Below are 22029 nucleotides of genomic sequence, written 5' to 3' on the forward strand. Positions count from 1 at the left end.
TTAGAAGTATGCTTTTAGTTTCCAAGCATATGAGATTGTTTTATTTTTACTATCTTTAAAAAGTCCTTTCTATTGCCCTTCAGTTAGATAATGATAAAAGAGTGCAGGATATATGAAACTGATATTTTGCTATGTATTGTTAACCTTTTCTGAAGCCAATGTTGAAAATTTGAAGTTATTAAATGGGTACTTTGAAAATTTCAGGGATTTTCTATGTGTTAAATGAAGGAATCACAGATTGATGAAGTTAGTTCATCCTGTTGTTCAATATTCTATAACCATAAGCATTTTCCTTGGTTATTATATGAATTTCTGAGAGTTGTCTATTGAAAGCTTGCCCTACAATTGTAAATTCGAAGATTTTCTACTGATTCTGCAAGTTACACAGTGGCTATGTGGTCAGTGCCTCAAGGCCCTAAAGGTTACATCTTATCAGTGGATTTTTATTTTATTATTATGGACTATAGCTCTTTTTTAGTTTTAGTAGTTCTCTTTCGTGTTGTTGTTGTTTTAATACACCTGGTTTTGATTGTCCCTTGCTCCTTGACTGTATTATTTCATTTTTATTTCCTTAAGCTTTCAGTAAATATTTTATAGTCTCTAATAACTTCAATATAGGAAATTCTTTGGCTGAAGGAGAGGAGGGGATCTAAGGCCCTTTTTTGTTTGGAAGGCTGACTCTTCAAAGTGTTTTCCTCCTCGATTAGGTCACATTTATTATGAGTCTATATTTGGACACCCCAAATTCCTAGGAGGTGCCTGGCACATAATATGTGCTCAAGAAATAATTTCTGAATAAGAAAATAAATTTATATGTACAGAAACTTGGGTTCAAGGTGCTTCCTCCTGAAGGGATTTAAGTTTGCCTCCAGGTGGCACTAGAGGGCGCTCAAACCCCCAGCACTTTAATTTTAGGAAGCTTTGGTGGAAACTCTAGACGCTTGAGTAGGTCTGTGGTAGATCCTCGTGGCAAATTTCCTCTACCCTCCTCCACAGACCCCTGCAGAGAGGAACCAGGTTTTTTTGTAGGGATCTTTGCTAGATTCTCCCCATGCCCGTAGGCCTGTGTTTTCTCAAAGAGCCCTGGTTCTGTGCTAGGTATCTCCAGTTCAGTTAAAAGGTCTAGAACCCTCTTTTCCCCAAGAGGCTGCCATTAATTGACAGAAGTGCAGTATCTTAATATTTGCCTCCAGGGAACCCAGTCTCATGTGTTTATTAGTCAGGCTTCAGCTCCTGGGTATGTATTGTTCTGGGAGATCTGGGGAGTTTTCCTTGGTTTCTTGTTATCTGGGCCATGATGTGCTAGGGTGTGTTTGCCGTTTATCAAGTCCTTGGCTATTTTGCTTCAAGATGGCTTTCCAGAATATCTTGTTGTCCACACTGGAACCAAAAGTCCTTACAGTGTACCTCTCTATCCGTACTAATACATTGAGCCTTAAAGTTTGTTTAATATTAATACTGTTATACTTGCTGTTCCCCTCATCCCTATTTTTTCTATATTATTATTGTTTAAATCCATGCATGATTTTTTTTCCAGATTCAAAAAAGAGGAGGACATTCTAATGCACGTTTTGTGTGTAATACAAAATGTGCATTATTATAAAAATTATTATAAACATGTGGTAAACATCACAAAATGATAAAACATTGTATGTATTCCAGAACTCTAACAGAATGCTTTTCTGAGAAAGGCAAAGGAAAACTTGTAAAACTTTCATGACACCACAGTCATATAGCAAAATAAATAAAAAATATTATATGTAAGTTAATATCTACCATAACTTTGGAGATACATTTTATGTAAACCTAAAAAAAAAAAAAATCACTGTTCTTGGATCTGGAGACAATTTTTATAGATAATGAGCCCACCAGAGAAATCCACTTATTTAAAAGCATACTTGTAGACTTTGCTTTTAAATTAATGATTTGTAATGCCTTGTCATCAAATATTCACTGCTTAGAGGGGTTTAGAACAATTGGGATTCAGGAGCTTTATGGGGACAATTTTCATGTTATCCAACTTGTATTTCTATCATAATTATTATATTTCAGTAATTTCATTTCAGATTACATTAAAACCAAATGTGTCTAATATTTTTACATTTTTAACTTTTTAAAATATCAGACCCAGCAAGATTGAAATGAGATGTCATTGATTGTAACTGACAATATTGATCCTTACGTGACACTTTTGATCCTGGAAAACAGCAATGATTAGAGGAATACCCCTCAACCTTTGTGCTCCAAAAACAATTTAACTGCAAGGAACCTTGTTTTCCCCTTATGACTTAGATAACACTCAAGGATGAAATTTTGTTTACCTATGACAAGGCCAGAGAAGACCGTCCAATTCCCATTTTTTGCCTCATAAACAATTAGCTGAACCGCTTGTCCCCATTCACTAATGAGAACAATATGCTTGTCCACCAAACTTCTGTTACATTTTCCCCATTCCCCAGACCCCTGAGCTTTGACCTGCCCTCGGCCTCCTGAGGGTCCCTCCTCAGAACTGGCTGGCCTCAGGGTAAAAGATTCTCTGATTTGCTTTCTGATCAAGGCACTTTTTTTTTTCTACCCTACCCACCTTCCTATACTCAGGTTCTTTCTAGACTTGTTTACTTTTCCCTCAACAAAACCCCTTTTGCCTAACCTTGTAGAGGCTTGCAGATCTGATGCAATGGTCACCATTTCCCTATTGCAATAGCCCCTTTCAGCCCGTCAGTAATCCTTTCCCCAAAATCCTTTCCCCAAAAGTCTTTCCTTACAAAATCTTGATCATTTTAACACAACTCTTGGATTATTTTGTTTGTATTGTATATTGTTTGTGTTTCACTAAATTCATGTGGGCATGGAATGACGACAGCAGTTTGGGCCAATCCTCACTACTTTTCAATATCATAGAGGCCAAGTTTATCTGTTTCAGGTTCACACATTTAATTTAGTGGCTTGGTGCATCAGACCCATGATTTAAATCCTATAAACCCAATGGTTACACTTGTGGGGCAAATTTTCTGGAGCTCTTGACCTGTTGCTCTTATTTTGCCCTTCATATTTGTCCTGAATTGGAAATAAATCAGACCACAAAGGTCTTGTGTTTCCAGGCAGTGTGTAAAAAATGATCACATATTTGCAAAAAGAGATGCCCTTTTCTGAGTGCAATCTTATGGGGAGGAAGAAATTTTTGAGTAAAGTTAGAGAAAATCATCACTCCTAAAATGGGCTCTACAGTGTTGGCTCTAGTCTGTGGCTCTCAACTTTACCCATAATGAAAATATATTAAATTTTCAAGTGGTAAATTAATAAAGAGGTAGTATTGGTGTTACAGGATTTTTTTCTCCGACAGTGCCCACGGTTCTTGGTCACACCACTCTGAAGAATGAGAGGTAGACCAGACAGACTGGTGGGCAGCAAAGCACAGTTTCTTGAGTGACAGCAAAGCTATCGAGGTGGGAGGGGACTCGAAGTGGTTGCCCCAGAGTTTCTAAGTCTAGGGGTTTTATGGGCTGGTTGGCGGGCTGTTTTAATCTGATTAGCCCTTCCTGTGCCTGTCATCCAATAAGATTTTTCTCACCTATATCTCTTACAGAAAAAGGTGGAGGGTTCCTGCTAGGGTGGTATAAAACACTTTTAAGGGTTCTTTCCTCTTTGGGTGGGGGCCCCTTGTCCCTGCCTGCCTTCCTTCCATTTATCCATCACTCATAAACCTAATTTAAACTAACAAATAAAACTAATGGCAAAGTGAAGATAATAAGTGGTCCTAGACAAAGAATTGAAAAGGGTGAGTGGTTTTTGTTGTTGTTGTTGTTGTTTTTAATGTGGGAAAGAACCATATGGACAGCTCCCTAGAATAGTGCTTCCCACCCTGTACTGTGCACCCACATTACCTGGGGATTTGGTTAAAATTCAGTCTGATTTGTAGCTCTGCTGTGGGGCTTCCACATGACTTGCTGCTGGTGGTTCAGTGAGCAAAATGTGAGTAGCCAGTCTGTACTGGGGGGGGGGGGGGGGGGGGCTGTAAATTAACTGGAGACCAAGGATCAATGGGAAATGAGACTATTCCAGGATCCAGCCCAGCAAATGAAGTGAGGCTGTATCAGGCTATAATTAAGAAAACCCAAGGTTTCTGCGTGGCTCAGTTGGTTAAGCATCTGGGCTCCTGTGGGTCAGCTCTGTCCTGTACTCACCCCTCTCTTCAAAGCCTGCTCCTTTCTTCCCTCTTCTGAACTACGAGTAACAGCCCAGCGTCCCCCACCATTCCTTGGTGGTGTCCCTTAACCCTGCTCACAATATTCTAAATAGTCCCTTTATTACTTAACTCTTAAATATCTCCCCCTGCTTGTGCTCTCTTACCGCCCCCCCCATGAATAAAGTATTTTTTTAAAAAAATAACTGTCTTAAATAAACAGCAGACAGGGAGCTGAGGGCTTCAAGTGAAGAACTCGCTGTCCAGTGGTAAGGTGTGTGGTTATCCAGTAGCCTCCAGAGATGAGCTTCATCAGGGTCTAGCTCAGGGGTCTATCTGAGGTCACTCTGGTCTTAGGACAGCTCCTGCTCCATCACTGAGCAAGCAGTAGTCAAGACCTTGGTCATTTTCCCTCAATTCAGAACTACTCTGATGAACAGTACGTCTAGAGTTTCCTGTTGGGCTGATAGCCTCTTTACCATCTCTTTCACAGGTCAAAACCCAGATTCAAACGTAAAGATACAGCTTTTCCAGCAGCTGTGCCAGGACTTGCAAATCAGAGGCGTGACCTAGACCTGAGCTTTGCCTCTTTGGCAATTCGAAACAGTTCTAAAACTAATTACAAAAGTAATATGAAATGTTAATAAAATAATCTGAACTTTACAAGGTTAACTGAAGAAATCGCCCTGAATGGGGAAAAACTGCTCTCTGGATATGACCGAGGGAGAGCAGAACTGGAGCCAATCATTAGCCTGCAGCCGCACGACGAGCCGACGAATCAAAGATCGCGAAACGCATCCTTCATTTGCATACCACTGCCTACAAATAGGCAGGCTCCTGCCCCGGACTCCATTTTCTTCCCTGTCAGAAGGAAGCGACTCAGCATGCCTGAACCAGCCAAGTCGGCTCCGGCCCCGAAGAAGGGCTCCAAGAAGGCGGTGACCAAGGCGCAGAAGAAGGACGGCAAGAAGCGCAAACGCAGCCGCAAGGAGAGCTACTCGGTGTACGTGTACAAGGTGCTGAAGCAGGTGCACCCCGACACGGGCATCTCGTCCAAGGCCATGGGCATCATGAACTCGTTCGTCAACGACATCTTCGAGCGCATCGCGGGCGAGGCGTCCCGCCTGGCGCACTACAACAAGCGCTCGACCATCACGTCCAGGGAGATCCAGACGGCCGTGCGCCTGCTGCTGCCCGGGGAGCTGGCCAAGCACGCCGTGTCCGAGGGCACCAAGGCCGTCACCAAGTACACCAGCTCCAAGTGAGCTCGCCAAGTAAGCGTCCCGTCCGTCAAACCCAAAGGCTCTTTTCAGAGCCACATGTTTTCACCAGCAGAGCTGCGCACTACCATGCGTTGTGGCCTCAGCTTGGGTTCACGTAGGTTAGTGGGGACACCTAGGACACCATCCCATGTGGTCCTGACAAGCGTCACCTGTGTGGACAGGGGGCCCGGCCGCGGAAACAAAGCGCGCCGAAGCGGCCAGCGCTCCCTCCCCCACGCCGTGCACCTCACGGCCGCCTCCGCCTTTTCTCAACGGTCACCCGACGGGGTCTCCACAGCCAGAGTGAAATTCGAAGAGCCCGCCGCCCAAAGGCGGGACTTCCTGTTCCGGTGCGGCCAGGCTCGCGCCCAGGGGACTCCACGACTCTGCGCGACTCTGATCCTCTCTTCTCCCTCCCCAGCCGGCTTCCCGCGGCTTTTCGAGTCCTGGCTGAGCGTCTGGTCCAGGTCTTTAAAATGTGTGTTGGGGGCTGCAGCTCTCCAGGAAGGACACTAAGGTTCTTAACAACCAGTTTTTCATTGTGCTTTACCGCTTTCCTTCTGAAGTTGCTGTGAATGGGCGGGCGTCATTACATTGGACTTTTAGAGTGTTCTGGAGAAGAATCCATTCACCCCTACTCTCCTCTCGGACTCCCAGATGACCCCCCAGTGTCCTCCCAGACCAAGACCCTCCAGTGCAGTCCCGGACTGAGGGCTGGGTGGCTCAGCAGCTCCCGGTCCGTCCTTTGCTGTGCGAGTTTCCTTCCAAGCCCTCCACCTGTCCTGTCTCCAGCTCTCGGCCCCCGGCTCCGTTGAGCAGGTGCGTGTGGCAAAGGAGACAGGGACCCGGGCCGGTCAGAGCGTGGACAGCAAGAGATGTGGACTCGGACCATGCGTTTTAACATACTGATGCTGGACACCAAGGTCTGGAAGGCTGCTGTTTGTGATCACGTGATGCCAAAGACCCTAAACCCTGAAGTTAAAAGCAGGATTTGTCTCCTTCCCTCGTGTTCCAGGCACCATGACCTAGAGGCTTCCTTCTGGAAGTGAGGTGAGAAGGACTGGCTTGCCTGCACCACACCTGTAAGTGGAAATCCCGAATGCATCCAAGAAGAGCTAACCGTGCTCCAGACACTCCCAGCCAGCCTTCCCAACCAGACTGTCCTGTCTATTCTCTCAAGAAGAGCAAAATAAGCACAAACCAGGAGAATTTGTTTCTGGTTGCCAAATTACACCTCAACTTTTACACCTCAACCTTACCAAATTGCACCTCAACTTTTTCTGACCATTTTGATTTAATGTGAGATGATACTAAAAGTCCTCTGTCCCTAGTGAATCTATGTTTCATTCCACGGGGAGAGGCGTGTAAGAAAGCATACTGGATCCTGCCTGATTCCCTCTGCCTTTCAGTGATCCCCCTAGTGCACGAAACCGGAAATCCAGCTCTGTAGCCTACCCTTTAAGGAAAACTCAAACCGAACCTCAGAGAACTCTCTTCCTCCTCTTGTTTCTCTGATGTTTCAGGTTTGGTTTTTTGTTTTCTTTTTGTATTCATTTCTTGCTTTTCCCCACTTTTTGGAATTCCCTGAGACCTCTCCAGCCTCCAGGTCTTTGCAAATGTTCTCTTCCTGAAATGCCCCTGAGTCCAACTTTGTCCCCAACACACACACACACACCCCACAATTTTTTTAAAAAATCAACTCACTTTTCAGTTCAATCAAAACGTTATTGGGGAAGCTGATCTGCACTGTTAAAGACTCTCACAGCCACAAAGAACTGGCCATATTCCCAGCCCCAAACCAGTCATTACTAAGAGCCTGGGACCATCAGGACTACTGTGGTTGAATCAGGACCTGATCCTTGAGAATAGGGAGAAACTCTGCCTTCCCTGGGGCACAAGGCAACGAAGAAGGGGAGACCAGAACAAAACTGAGGCTGTGTTAGCATGAAGGAGGGGAAATGGCAAAGCCTGATACAAAGGCCTTCTAGGCAGAAACAAAGAGCCTCCATCTGGCTCATTCATACTCCAGTGCCGACAGGGAATTATGTCCTGAGGATACAGAGCAGCACTTCTAACCCTGAGTGTGCATCGCAATCCTCTGGAGGCTTGTTAGAGGACAGCTTGCTGGCCCCACTCCCAGAGTGTTGGTTTCATTAGCTCTGGGGGTATCTGGGCACTTGGCTTTTTTTATTTGTGTATTTGTCGGAGAGAGAGAGCACAAGCTGGGGGAGCAGCAGGCAGAGGGAGAAGCAGGCTCCCCGCTGAGCAGAGAGCCTGATGTGGGACTCTCTCCTAGGACCCTGGGATCCTGACCTGAGCCGAAGGCAGACACTTTACCAACTGAGCCACCAAGTTCCCAAAGATACAATTTCTGCTTCTAGCTGCTATGCTTTGAGAACATCTAATACTTGGATAACGAGCTAACCAAAGCCCCTTCCAGCGTGGAGGCTTCGGTTACGGAATATGAGGATAGAAAAATCAGGTGCACCTGGATGGCTCAGTTGGTTAAGCATCTGCCTTAGTATCAGGTCATGATTGTGAGTTCCTGGGATCAAGCCCCACCCCACCTCACTGTCAGCCCAAATAAAGCCCCAGGGTAGGAAGGGGTTTGTGCTCCAGGATGGAAGTGCTGTGAGCTGGGGGACTAGGAAGCAAAGACAAGGTGTAAGAGACAGGGCTGGGGGTTAAACAGATGCTGAGCATTTCCAACCTTGTGGGCCAGTGAAGGCAGCCAGTTTTATTGTGCCCTGAGAAATTGTTAGAATTTGAAAGCACCCAAGCTGCTGTGTGGAAAATGGGATTTATGGGATTAAAGGTAATAAGGAAGGGAGAGGTTATTGCAATAACACTGGCGAAATTATTACAGGTGCTACGGGAGGAGAAAGTCTAAAGAAGGTACTGATGAACCGGGTCTCGTGGGTGAAGAAACAAGTAGCTGACATTGACCGAGCACGTTCCATGTGTTTAAGAGACTGTACCAACCTCTTTGCAAAGGGTAGCTCACTTCGTCTTCTCACCACCCACCGTATCTAGACCCAACTATTCTCTCCTAGTTGACTAGGGATGAGCAAGGTGTGGGGCTGGGGTTAGAACCAGACAGTGCGTCTCCAGGCTCCCCCGCCCCGACAGCGCTGCTGTACTTCCTCAGTGAATGATGCAGACTTATGGGACAGGATGAGGTTTCAGAGACTGGGACATGACAATTTTTAAATCCCCTTAGGCGTTCCACTGGAGGTCAAGTGCGTTGTTGTACATGTGAGTCTGGAAATCAGAACAACTTGGGGACTGAACATGGAACTTTTGGAGGGTCTGGAAATAGAAACTTTACTGTTGTTGGCACACACTGAAACTGACATTTATCCATGGAGAAAGAATAAAGAAGCACTCAAAACTTTAGAAAGAAGGCAGCCAAAGATTCTAAATGGTGAGGAAGAAAACCAGGGGGGTAGAGTCACAGAAGTCAAGAAAATAGTTTCAGGGAGGAGGACATGGACCATCTGCTGAAATGAGAACACATAGAACAGTTCGATGCCATAAATGGAACCCACTGGGGACTCAGGGGACAGACACTAAACGGCAACCAAAGACATATGGGACCTTTCAGGGCTCAGGATTTTACCTCTTCTCTGGGTCCCAAGAGTCCCCACATTGTCACACTTTCTGTTGGGCCATCATGTCTGGTTGATGCCAGCACCCTCCCAGCTGAATTTAGTGGATCTGCTATCCAAGAAAGCAGGGAAAGGGACAGAAGAGAAAGGCCTGAGGACCCAGGGATTTCTTCAGAGTGGTCAGAGAACATCTCTTTCAAGAGACTTTTTTCTTCCTTCAATTACCTGAAATTTTTTATGATTGCATCCACAAAACTTTCATTCATATACTGACAATTTCACATGAATATATGTAACGCATATTTGTCGAACACATACTGTGACCATATTATTTACCCTGAGTTGTGTCACTCAATCCTCAGAAAAATATGAAGCTTCTCCTGCATTACAGATGGAAACACTTAGTGATTTGCCAAAGACCACAAAGATAGAAAATGGCAGTTTGGGACTTCAAGATTATGTCTTCATGGTTTAAAAGTCCTCATCTTCTTAACTGGGCTTCTAATTTATGAGGAATAATGATAAAAGTAAGAGCAATAATAATGAAAGAGAAAACATAAAGACTTTACCATGTGCCATGTACTGGGCAAAAGGCTTAGTACCAAATATTTGATTTTATTCGCCCCAAATCCATAAGGTAGATATTACTGTTATCCTCATTTTACAAACGGGGAAACAGAAACACAGAGAGGTTAAGTGACATGACCGAAGACAATACAAACCCAAAGACTAAGCATCCTTCTGTTTAAGGTTTCCAGTTTGTTTTTTGTGGGTTTTTTTTGTTTTGTTTTGTTTTGTTTTTTGGTCTCTGAGGGGATATTGGGAACTTGTAAACTTAATGTATGATTTGCTCAATGACATAGACTACTACATACCTAGAACTTGTCAGTATATTTACCAAGACTGATGATGAGAGACAGGTTCGATGGGCCTTAGGAAAAATTCATGGACTATTCTCTGAATCGGGCTGAAAATAAACTCATTGTTTTTACTTACTCCCAAATCATCTGAGATTGAGTCAGTTTGGTCATTCAGGCCTCTGAGAATCCGAAGTTTTCAAATTGAGCTATTTATCTTGCATTCTGACTTACAAACTGTTAAGACCTCATCTAACTTCTCAAGAATATATAGGTCTACTGCCCACAGTGAATAAAGAGTGACAAATTATTCTTGTTCAATTTGTTCTTTATGTAATATGTCTCCTTTCCTCTCTTACATTTTGGATGTCTGGATCTCAGACCCTGAAGTCCTAGACTCCAAGTTACTGACACGAGTCCATGGAGCCCTGGGAGTTCCTGGAATGAGTCTCAGAGGAAACATGAAACAGAGGAAACATGGGAACACAGCCCCATGAAATGTCTATATCCACAGGAATATTTTCTAACACATTCTCAAAGCAGTTTGTGATCCACTTATTGTTAACATCAACTCTACCAAAGGGAGCCAATGCTTTGAAATATCCGGATTACAACTGCCTAGGATGTTTGGACGGTCTGCGCATTTGTTTCTAACATGTAATGAGCTCCTACTCTGTGTTCTGTCCAGAATGGAACACAGCAGAACATATACTAAGGAAAGAGGCCCATTTGGAGTCATCTTTCCTTAAAAGCAGTTTCAGATCAACAAAGCGACTGTCCACACTGCTACCTAATTTAAGTAAACAAAGCCGTATTTGGTTTGTAAAATTAAGTTGCTATAACAGAGGTTCAACAATAAATTAGCCTAAAGACAGTTATTCATGTCACATGGGACAGATGCACTGTGATTAATCCAGCTCTGAGGGGAGGGGACAACTCTGTCCTTCAAGTCATCGCTCTGCTGTCCCTTAGGACCTGATGCCTCTGCTTAGGTCAAACATCACCTTCTTATTGGGTGGAAAGAGGGAAGGTTTTAAAGCCCAGACCTGAGAGTGACTTCTGCTGACTTCCAAGAGATTTTAGCTACATTCTTACCTCTGTTGCCAGAAAAGCCAGGATATGTTGCTTAAGGCTAGAGACCCATCTAACTCGCTATCCCCTTATGTTCCAGTGAACAAATTTTACTGGAAAATGACCAGTTTACAGCGAAACGATTCTCGCAGATTCTTTAAAATATAAAAACCATTGTAAACACACACATTGGCAAAGCTGACAGTCTCACACTAATTTGACAGAAATGGGCAACCAACTTGAAAAGCTTACATTTTTTCCTGACACATACAGGTGGTATCTGAAACATGAAGACATGAGTTTGAAAGACTAGCCCTGACCCCGCAGGATGTGTGGCATGCAGGCAGTGCTATCCTCACTTGTTAACTGAAAACTACACGACCTGGTTAGAAGTTCATGATTTCTCACCATTACGAGCCAACAGACACCAGAGAAGAGTTAATTTGCATTTGGGCAAGTCCTTCGGGGTTCAAAATAAAAACACCTCTGCAAAAACTTGGTTACAGTAAAAAAAAAAAAAAAAGCGTACCCACCCCACTCTATATTACAAACTAGCTCTAACCTACCTTGTATTTCAGAGAAACAAACGCAAAAACACAGTAGCGAACAGTATGCCGAGAAAATCGCAAAAGGACTGCCAATAAACAATTATACCACGAAGTGAACAACTCTTTCTGGCGACTACATGGGTGGCCCTGAAAAGGGCCTTTGGTGGCGAAATGCAATTTCCTCGTGGTGGAATCCGAGTTTATCCGCCGAAGCCGTAGAGGGTGCGGCCCTGGCGCTTGAGCGCGTAGACCACGTCCATGGCCGTGACCGTCTTGCGCTTGGCGTGCTCCGTGTAGGTGACGGCGTCGCGGATCACGTTCTCCAGGAACACCTTGAGCACCCCGCGGGTCTCCTCGTAGATGAGGCCGGAGATGCGCTTGACGCCGCCGCGCCGGGCCAGCCGCCGGATGGCGGGCTTGGTGATGCCCTGGATGTTGTCGCGCAGCACCTTGCGGTGGCGCTTGGCGCCCCCCTTGCCCAGGCCCTTCCCGCCCTTGCCGCGACCAGACATGATAACTAAAAACTCCCCAAACCTCTCGAACACCACGAGCTGGGGCGCCGAGCAGCCCTTTTATAGCAAGGCGACGGACCTGTTTGAAGACAGCAAGCGCAGAGGCGGGACCACACTCAGCTCCCGCCCATCGCCCCTTGCTCCTGCGCTCCGCGCCGCGCACTCCAGGCAGGCGGGGCGCCTGAAGCGACGGTCCGTCCGGGTGGGGGCGGGAGGGGGGGTGTAATTCCACAAATCCCCCCATATAAGGTCGTCAGTGTGTGCGTGAGCGTGCCACACTTGCAGCCCCTGCGCCGGGCACCAGCGCACACGCGGTCCACAAAGGAGGAGGCTACTTGGCCTTCACACTTCCCAGACAACCCGAGAAATACTCAGTTACTACTGGCTGTTGTCCCTCGGAGACGCTGGGAATAAAGCTTGAAGCTCATGACAGCTTTATCGCTAAGTTTCTGTTTGTCTTATCGAGTCATGTCTGGTTCGCTAAGGAAGGCTCGCGGGGATGCAGCTGGATAGCCCTAAGGGGGAGCTAAGGAGAATGTTAAACCTTTCAAAGTCAAATTGGAATCCATTACATCTACACTGGTAATTCTTGCTCACAAGGGCAATCCTTGACTTTAATGGATTAATAAACATACCTGTTAACAATACAACGGTTAGGGGTTTTGATAAGTTTGGTAATGGTATTGTAATAACACCACTGTAATAATTCTTTTCCTGTGTAATCCTATGTATATTCTCTAAAGCACTTAAAAGCATTATTCTGGGAAGGGACCCATTAGCTTCATCAGATATACAAAGAATTCCATGACCTGAACTGATCAAGAACCCATCTTTAGGATCTTCAGAATCTTGAAAGACTCCAGGTTTTGAAAAATGTATGGAGAGGAACTTTGGGAAATGCCATGAATTTTGGAATAAAACCCATATAGTAGTAACAATACTCTAATGGGGTTGTGTCAGGGTAAATGGCAACGATTTTCTTCACTTATCAACAGCAAAGATATCATAGCAAGATGTCGCCTGGTGTATGAAGGTGCAAAGGCAAATTTCAAGCAAGTGCACAGAAATACAAGTTTGAGAGTTAAGCAAGAGGACACACCTGAAGGGAGGGAGAGACTGGGAAGTTATCCACATAAAGGTAACTCATGAGCCCGTAAAGGTGATTGGGGTAGTACTTTGGAGACTCCCTACATTGACATGGCCTAGACGCAGCTCTTCTTTCTTGATACTGAATCTCTGTTATCTCCCTCATCATGGTTGTGATTCTCCTTCTTCTGTTTCTTGTATGCACTGACTACTGTAACAGCCTGCCATGGCTCAGCCTTTCTGGAATTCATACTCCTCATTGCTATCACTGAATAATCTTCAAAACCAGCTATGGAATCAAAGTACCATAAGAGGAGTAGGAATACCTCAGCTCCATGACAAGCGGATACAGAAAGTAAACATGACTTATACTGAGTTGCTTGTTCATCTCATCTCACCCATTTGAATCATGTTCATTTTTAACCTACAGTGACGCTAACTTTCATGTATCCCTTGGATGTGCTGAAAGAAGTATTCACTCATTTCTTGATTTTGAGGGGATCACAAAGGAGGGTGAAATCTTCTGCTCGGTGCATTCCCAGCATTTCTTTCCTTCACCCTGGAAGGGGAACATAGATTGCTACATGTTTCAAAATGAAGATACTAAGTTAAAGACAAAGAGTGAATTTCAGGAGTGAAGAAAAGCACATTACATCACTTTCTGCTGTAAATCTGTTTTCTGTTCAACATTAATCATCAGTTGTAATGTGTTGCCTTCTATAATTAAAAAGGTAGTAGAGAATATAAAACATACTTTTTAAAAAATGTCGTTCTCTCAAGGGAATTCCATAAGCGGGAGAATGTCTGTGTCTGTCTGTTGTGCATGTGTATAAACGTCGATTCTGTTACTTTAATCCGTTCCATATTTTTCTTCCTCAAGCACAGCAGAAATCTGTACCCACACTTGTAAATATATTAGTAACTGATCCCTCCCTCAAGTAAAATCAATGTAAATAAGAATATTTCCAACCAAAAAGGGGAGCCAATTCTTTTGTATGCCTTTTCTAAGACTCCGGTCATCTATGGCAAACATAAATCCAAGAACCATTTCAGCAAGATCAGACATTGCTGCATTCCCCATTTTCCTGGACAAATCCTGAATACCTGAAACCTCCAAAATAACTAACTCGCTGAAGCGTTACTAAAAACTATGATAAAGGTTTTTCAGACAAAATAAAGACCGTTCTTGTCAGGATTAGCTGTTACTCCAAGCATCCTTGACTCTCATTCTTGTATAGAAATGGAAGAACAGCCTGTGTTATTTCTCTTCATACGAAACAGACTTTCTGGGTAAATCTCCATGAGAACTGAGCAGTTGTTGAATATATAAGGAGCGAAGAATGTCTAGAATATCACTAGAGAGCAAGCGATTGGAAGCACAAAGGGAAGAATTTATATTTTAAGGGAAAATCGAGAAGTTGTCTCTCTGACCTGTGAATCTCTGAGAGTGTCGGGGGCTTTTGAAAACGGCTGAGACTAACGTGACGCAAACTGGAGGAAGAAAGCCTGAAGATCTCAAAGCAGGAGGTGTCCCGCTTCGCTACCGAATACCATCGGTGTGATTCCTCCCCAGGAAATTTTATTTTCTTTGCTTTCCTCGGTTGTAACAAACACAATTCCGGGACAGAGCGGAGACTCGGTTGCTGTCAAGTTGGAGGTCGGAGCCGGGAGCCAATCAGCGCGCGGCGTCGTGGTTGTATATATACACACGCGCACGCCGGCCGCGCAGCTCAACTCCGAGACTTTCTTCTTCTTCTTCTTGTTTTCCGCTTTTCCCTCCAGGAAGCCAAACGCACGATGTCTGAAACCGCACCTGCCGTGCCTCCCGCTCCTTCTCCCGCCGAGAAGACGCCGGTGAAGAAGAAGGCGCGCAAGTCCGCCGGGGCCGCCAAGCGCAAGGCGTCCGGGCCCCCGGTGTCCGAGCTCATCACCAAGGCCGTCGCCGCGTCCAAGGAACGCAGCGGCGTGTCCCTGGCGGCGCTCAAGAAGGCGCTGGCGGCCGCCGGCTACGACGTGGAGAAGAACAACAGCCGCATCAAGCTGGGCCTCAAGAGCCTGGTGAGCAAGGGCACCCTGGTGCAGACCAAGGGCACCGGCGCCTCGGGCTCCTTCAAGCTCAACAAGAAGGCGGCCTCCGGCGAGGCCAAGCCCAAGGCCAAGAAGGCGGGCGCGGCCAAGCCCAAGAAGGCGGCCGGGGCGGCCAAGAAGCCCAAGAAGGCCGCGGGGGCCAGCGCCCCCAAGAAGAGCGCCAAGAAGACCCCCAAGAAGGCCAAGAAGCCCGCGGCGGCGGCTGTCGCCAAGAAAGTGGCCAAGAGTCCGAAGAAGGCCAAGGCGGCCAAGCCCAAGAAGGCGGCCAAGAGCCCGGCCAAGGCCAAAGCCCCGAAGCCCAAGGCGGCCAAGCCTAAAGCGGCCAAACCTAAGAAGGCGGCCGCCAAGAAGAAGTGAGAGAATATGGAATAGTTTAGAATCTTTAAAGGCTCTTTTCAGAGCCACCCCCAGACCTCAAGAAAAGAGCTGTGGCACTCTGCAGGGGAAGGGGGCGTGGCGGGACGGACCACTCCACGGACCAGGGGCGACACCTACCGGGACACTAGTTAAGTGCACTCATTATGTTTTGGAGCCCTAGTTTCCCCTTTATTCTCTTAAAGTGCGCTGTTTCTACATTTATTGGCCACATTCCACACGGTGCGTTAAGAGGGAGCATAAGGTGGGCCATAGCTCATTTACTAAGTTTCCCGTCACCGTGTGCTTGGGGGACGCTAGTGTTATGTTCTATATACCCACCTTAAAGACCAAGTGCTTAAGCCACCAAATCCATTGAGAGAACAGAAGGCATTTCAGCGGCCACTGTAGTCCAGCATATTGCAGAAATCCTGGACCTTTCCATTAAATTACCTGTCGCGGAATGGCGCGCTTCTCCTCTAATAAAGACCTGCCCGCCAGGACCAGTATCTAGGACGTCAAAACCAGATGCGAGACCCCTCCCAAAGCAGGACGTTGTACCACCCAGCAACTCGTCCACACACAAACCCAGTTACATTTTCTCCACGAAACTTTCACCTACTCAAGGAAAAAAAAAAAAAAGTACATACTTTTGCTGTTGGAAGCGGATTATTTATCGTAGCTTCTGGTAGCCTAGTCTAGACCTTCTGATTGGGTCGAAGGAAACTGTCCAATCAGCCAATGAAAAGCTAGATCTTCAAGAATCTCCTACTTTCGCATTTGTGACGACACACTAAAATTAATCCAATCGTAAATGACCTTACTAACTTCATTGGAATACCGCATCTATAAATAAACGTGGCCTTGCCGAGACAGATTCCCCCCCCCCCCCCAAGTTTTAGCAATACTGTAGTTTTAGTGCAAGGATGCCCGAGCCCACCAAGTCGGCCCCGGCCCCGAAGAAGGGCTCCAAGAAGGCGGTGACCAAGGCGCAGAAGAAGGACGGCAAGAAGCGCAAACGCAGCCGCAAGGAGAGCTACTCGGTGTACGTGTACAAGGTGCTGAAGCAGGTGCACCCCGACACGGGCATCTCGTCCAAGGCCATGGGCATCATGAACTCGTTCGTCAACGACATCTTCGAGCGCATCGCGGGCGAGGCGTCCCGCCTGGCGCACTACAACAAGCGCTCGACCATCACGTCCAGGGAGATCCAGACGGCCGTGCGCCTGCTGCTGCCCGGGGAGCTGGCCAAGCACGCCGTGTCCGAGGGCACCAAGGCCGTCACCAAGTACACCAGCTCCAAGTGAACCCGCCAAGTAAGCCTCCTGGCACCCTACCCCAAAGGCTCTTTTCAGAGCCACGCATGCTCTCAATAAATGAGCTATAATTCTTTCTAAAAGCTATTCTCAGATGTATCCTACCAAGCTTAAAGCTAACTAGGAACCTTAACTTTCACTTAGGGCCCCGCAAAAAGTATGTGCACGTTTCCCGGTCAGTTACAACACCCACCATAAATTGAGCTCTCAGTATGAGCGAAAACGGTTCTATACAACCATTATTCCTTTAGTTTCACGAAACTAATAATTCTAAATGAAAATGCCATTTCTAATGTAGACCTTCTGTTTCTGTGTGCAGGCCTCCAAATTCATTGTTACATTGTTCAGGAACTTGGTAAAGATCACTCCCTGGAACCACATAATGGCAGGCTCTGAAAACGTTCTGTTCAGAGCTTTTCATTTTCTTTTTAGAATATAGATAGGTAATACTGAAAAAAGCTGAAGACAATATGAGTATTAATGGAAATCTTACATCGGCTTTTCTGGTGTGCTGGCTTTGCAATGTCTCCCCTTTCAGGGGGGGGGGGGGCGGTGTGTGTCTGTGCTGTGTCCTAAAGGCAGAGGGACAGGAAAGGGAACCTGTCCTGTCAGAGAGGGCTTCAAATGCTGTCACCTTCTATAGCTTCTCTCCTAGGAAGTCCTATTTCATTTAATCCTTAAACGGCAGCATTTAGCTGTAAAGCCCTCCGGGTCACAAGAATACGAAGAATTTTCCAAAAAGATTTGAAACAACCAAATACAAATTCTAGAAATGAACCTAGGTGTATATTAATTATATGAAAATTAAAATTAAAGGCTTGCTGGATATGCCAAATAGTCAATTGACTCCAGAAGAAGAATTTACATGAACTCTGTAAGCAGAGTTGATCCAAAATGCCGGAAGAGAAATGTAAAAGTGAATTTAAGAGATCTGGAATTAAATTTGGCTGCCATACATCTAATCAGGGTACCACAAAGAACCAGAGAGAATGGTTCAGGTGTGAGCTTTCAAAGATCATGGCTGAGAATTTTTTAGAGTTGTCAGATTACGCATGTAATTAAAAATAAAAATAAATAGAGTGAAACTCATACACCAACGGGGAGTCACTCTTACATGGTGAACTAACCCCCACAAATTCTCCCAACAAATGTAAGGCTGATGTTCACAAGGTTCTGCTTTCTAATCAGTTCTGACAGATGACGTCAGACTAAAACACTGTAATAAACTCTTGGGCATAATAATTGATAAGTGTATATAATAAGTATAATATAATAAGTGTATATTTATATACACTCTATATCTATTTGATTACCAAACCTTGTCGATTCTAATCAATATTGATGGACTATCTTCTCATTGCCTATAATCCTACCATTAACAAATCAAAACATTTGATATTCTTTCCAATGTCTATTTCTGTTAATTACTTTTATCACGTTACTGCATTAGCTGAAATCACAAACTATTTGCCATGTTAGGTGTGCTAGCAGGCGTCACTGTCTTTGTCTTCCTTCTCATGGAAGTAGCTTTGGTAGGTCATGCCTTGTGAAAACCTTGTTTGCCTGCGTGCCAATGTGAGCGTGTAATCTGTATGTGTTGATTAGTTTCCTTCTAAATATATTTGAAGAGTTCTTATTAGGGATGCTGTGTGAACTGTTGGCATTTGATGGAATCATGGGCTTTTCCGCCTTTATCCTGCCACAGTGCAGTACAGGTAGATTTCCTAGTGTTAACTCCACACTTGCATTCCCAGGCCAAATTTTATTTGATCATGTTCTATTATTATCTTAAATACTGGCTGCACACATTTTAGTGTTTCAGAGGTATTTTACCTCCTCTGTTCATAAATAAAATCATAGTGATTTTCTCTTTGGGGCTCATCCATGGACATGGTGTCATTAGGATTATGCTAATGTCAAAAGCTTAATGGTGGTCCTTCCTCTATTCTCTACTGCTGTGTAACAAAGTACCTAAAAACTCAGCAGCTTCAATCAACGAACATTTATTATCTCATTTTGTTTCCGGGTTGTCAGGAATCCAGCAGTGACTTGCTGGGAGGTTCTGACCAGGGTCTCTCATGAGGTTGGAGTCAAGACGTAAACATGGGCTGCAGTCACCCGAAGACTTGACTGTGTCTGGAGGGTCCCCTTCCAACGCCGCTCACTCCCACGTGACCCACGTACCTGCTGGCTCTTGGCAGGAGGACCTCAGTAAGACCTCCGTGCCGTGCCACGTGGACCGCTCAGGAGGGCTAAGGGACTCTCTTCCACAAAGACAAGTCATAGAGGGAGTGGGGGAGGGATTAGCCACAGTCTCTGTGACCTAGATTCAAAGGTCACACGCTGTCACTTCTGCCACTTTCTATTAATTAGAAGCAAGTCACTTAAATGCGGCGTATATTCAGAAGGGACCCGGCTCCACCTTTCAAGGTAAGGGGAGTACATTTGTGAACACAGTGCACATCGCCACTTCATCTCTTTTATGCTTTAAATACTTGACTGTAAACAGTACTTGTGCTTTCAAGAGTAGATAGAAATCAGGGTGCCTGGGTTGCTCAGTGGGGTAAAGCCTCTGCCTTTGGCTTGGGCCGTGGTCCCGGGATCCTGGAATCGAGCCCCGCATCGGGCTCTCTGCTCCACGGGGAGCCTGCTTCCCCCTCTCTCCCTGCCTGCCTCTCTGCCTACTTGTGCTCTCTCTCTGTCACATAAATAAATAAAATCTTTAAAAAAATATATTTAAAAAAGAGTAGATAGAAACCAGCAGTATAATCACCTGGACCTAATACTTTTATTATAAGTGGTGGCTCATTAAGAATTTCAGGAAATTAGACTACATTGACCATTATCCACAGAGACCACAGAGACAAAACCAGTCAACCTCCCACATGATGTCCTGAGGGACTTTTCCCTGAGATTGTAAGGGACCAAACAGTGGTCTGTACACTTACATAAAACCAGCACGTTGCAGGTACTTAGAGAAAATACTGAATTAACTGAATGAATTCATCTGAGAACTCCTAACCAGCTACCTGCACAGCAAATCTCCCATTCATGATGCTTGTAGGAATGTCCAACAAAACTCACAGGTGTGGGGAAAAAAAACAAATTAAAAGTGACAATAAATACAATAAAAAGGAAAAACTCCACGAAATACTTCGGCTTATGAAAATACAAGAAATTAACAATATGGAAAAACACAAATTAATAAAATTTGCCGTTGGACAAGAAGTTAAATTGATAGTTTTCAAAGGTAGAATTTGAATTGATGAATGAGTCATACTTAAAAATAACCTACCATGTTTAAAATGTAAGGTAAGATATTAAGAGGTAGCAAAAAGACATTTTATTTTATTTAAAGATTTTATTTATTTATTTGACAGACAGAGATCACAAGTAGACAGAGAGGCAGGCAGAGAGAGAGGGGGAAGCAGGCTCCCCGCGGAGCAGAGAGCCTGATACAGGGCTCCATCCCAGGACCCTGAGATCATGACCTGAGGCTTTATCCCACTGAGCCACCCAGGCGCCTCCCAAAAAGACATTTTAAAAGAAGAAATTAGCATAATTTAGTCATGAAGGCTTATTAGATCTTGACACATGTCAAAATTCCCTATTCAACTGTACCATGGCAATAATTCAGAGTATTTCTTATAAATCAGTCATTCGACAGGTAGCCACTGAGTGTCTCTGGGCCAGACACAGGCATGGGCACTAGAGATGTAAAGAGAGATGAGGTTGTTCTTGACCTTCTGGAGCCCTTAGGTTTGTAGACCATCAAGGGAAGTTACAGCTAATTGCTTCCTGTTTTTGTTTGTTTTATTATCATTCATTAAGACCTAAAAAAGTGTTTATCATTGGGGCACCTGGGTGGCTCAGTGGGTTAAGCCTCTGCCTTCAGCTCGGGTCATGATCTCAGGGTCCTGGGATGGGAGCCCTGCATCAAGCCGCATCGGGCTCTCTGCTCCGCAGGCAGCCTGCTTTCCCCTCTCTCTGCCTGCCTCTCTGCCTACTTGTAATCTCTCTCTGTCAAATAAGTAAATAAAATCTTTATTTAAAAAAAAAGAAATGTTAAAAAAAAGTGTTTATCACTCTTTGAAAATATGCTGGCAGATTAATAGATTTGGGCTTATATGGGAACTATAAAATTAAGACAAATATTCATCCAAATATTTGAGTAATAAACAGAGTAAGTAATACTAATATCATTGTGACTTAGTATAAAGTTAAGGAACAGTCCCATTAGCCTGTCCTCATGTCCAACATCAACTGCAAATTTGATGGGTCTCCAAAACCATCCTCATATTTGGTAATTCTTTAAATGGCTCACAGAATTCACTAAAAGTTTTTATACTCAAGGCTGGGATTTATTATGTCAAAAGGCTACAGATTAAAAATAAGCTAATTTCATTCCTATAGGGAATTTTAAGAAACAAAACAGAACATAGAGGAAGGGAAGAAGAAATAAAATAAGATGAAAACAGAGGGAGACAAACCATAAGAGGCTCCTAACTCTAGGAAATGAAGTGAGGGTTGCTGGAGTGAGATGGGTGGGCGATGGGGTGACTGGGTGACAGGCATTAAGGAGGGCACTTGATGGAATGAGCATTGGGTGTTCTATACAACTGATGAATCACTAAATTCTACCTCAGAAACTAGTCATACACTATATGTTAATTAAATTCAATTAAAAACATTTTTTTTTAGTATATGTGCTGCCGAAGCAAACACAAATTTTTTTTTTTTTTAAATAAGCCAAGAGGCACATGAACAGAGTCTCTAAGGGGTCCCAACTCAGAGCTTCTAGTAGTCCTTTTCCTTTGTGGGTGTGGGGAGTGTTAACACCTCCTGCAACACAACATTACAACAACACAATACACATTGCCAACCACAGGCCTTTATCACATAAACATGGTTGACTGTTGACTGTCCACGTGCACAATCATTTTAGTCCGCAGTCCCTCTGCAGGTAGTCCCGCTGCCACATGGCCCAAAGCTCCCAACATAAAGGACGTTATTACACTCTCCCGTGCAGCCCAAGGCCTCTTCCTAAACAGATACTCTTATGCTGCAGGACAATCCAAGGGCCCAGACATCACCTCCCAGCAAAAAGCAACGGCACACCTTCCTTTGGAAAACGTTAGTGCCTT

General features: G+C 44.8%; 4 protein-coding genes across 4 annotated transcripts; 3 read left to right on the forward strand and 1 right to left on the reverse strand.

Moving 5' to 3' along the window:
* Positions 1-5067: 5067 nt before the first annotated feature.
* On the forward strand, positions 5068-5456 carry LOC308344799 (histone H2B type 1-C/E/F/G/I; the record flags this gene model as incomplete). Its single annotated transcript, XM_080806602.1, has 1 exon — positions 5068-5456. One exon carries the CDS (start codon positions 5068-5070, stop codon positions 5446-5448), a length of 381 nt encoding a protein of 126 aa, XP_080662728.1. The 3' UTR covers positions 5449-5456.
* A 4200-nt stretch (positions 5457-9656) lies between these two features.
* LOC308344782 (histone H4) lies at positions 9657-12071 on the reverse strand. The gene has a single exon (XM_080806548.1). The coding sequence runs from the start codon at positions 12039-12041 to the stop codon at positions 11730-11732; it is 312 nt and encodes a 103-aa protein (XP_080662674.1). The 5' UTR covers positions 12042-12071; the 3' UTR covers positions 9657-11729.
* A 2853-nt stretch (positions 12072-14924) lies between these two features.
* On the forward strand, positions 14925-15572 carry LOC308344974 (histone H1.3-like; the record flags this gene model as incomplete). The annotated part of the gene is made up of 1 exon (XM_080806868.1): positions 14925-15572. The coding sequence occupies one exon, from the start codon at positions 14925-14927 to the stop codon at positions 15570-15572; it is 648 nt and encodes a 215-aa protein (XP_080662994.1).
* A 923-nt stretch (positions 15573-16495) lies between these two features.
* On the forward strand, positions 16496-16876 carry LOC308345006 (histone H2B type 1-M; the record flags this gene model as incomplete). The annotated part of the gene is made up of 1 exon (XM_080806901.1): positions 16496-16876. One exon carries the CDS (start codon positions 16496-16498, stop codon positions 16874-16876), a length of 381 nt encoding a protein of 126 aa, XP_080663027.1.
* Positions 16877-22029: the final 5153 nt, after the last annotated feature.

The sequence above is a fragment of the Martes martes genome, assembly GCF_963455335.1.
Source record: "Martes martes genome assembly, chromosome: 6".
NCBI lineage: Eukaryota > Metazoa > Chordata > Mammalia > Carnivora > Mustelidae > Martes > Martes martes.

Excerpts from the sequence above, each read along its gene's own strand:
- LOC308344782 (XM_080806548.1), bottom strand. The coding sequence starts at position 12,041 with ATGTCTGGTCGCGGCAAGGGCGGGAAGGGCCTGGGCAAGGGGGGCGCC.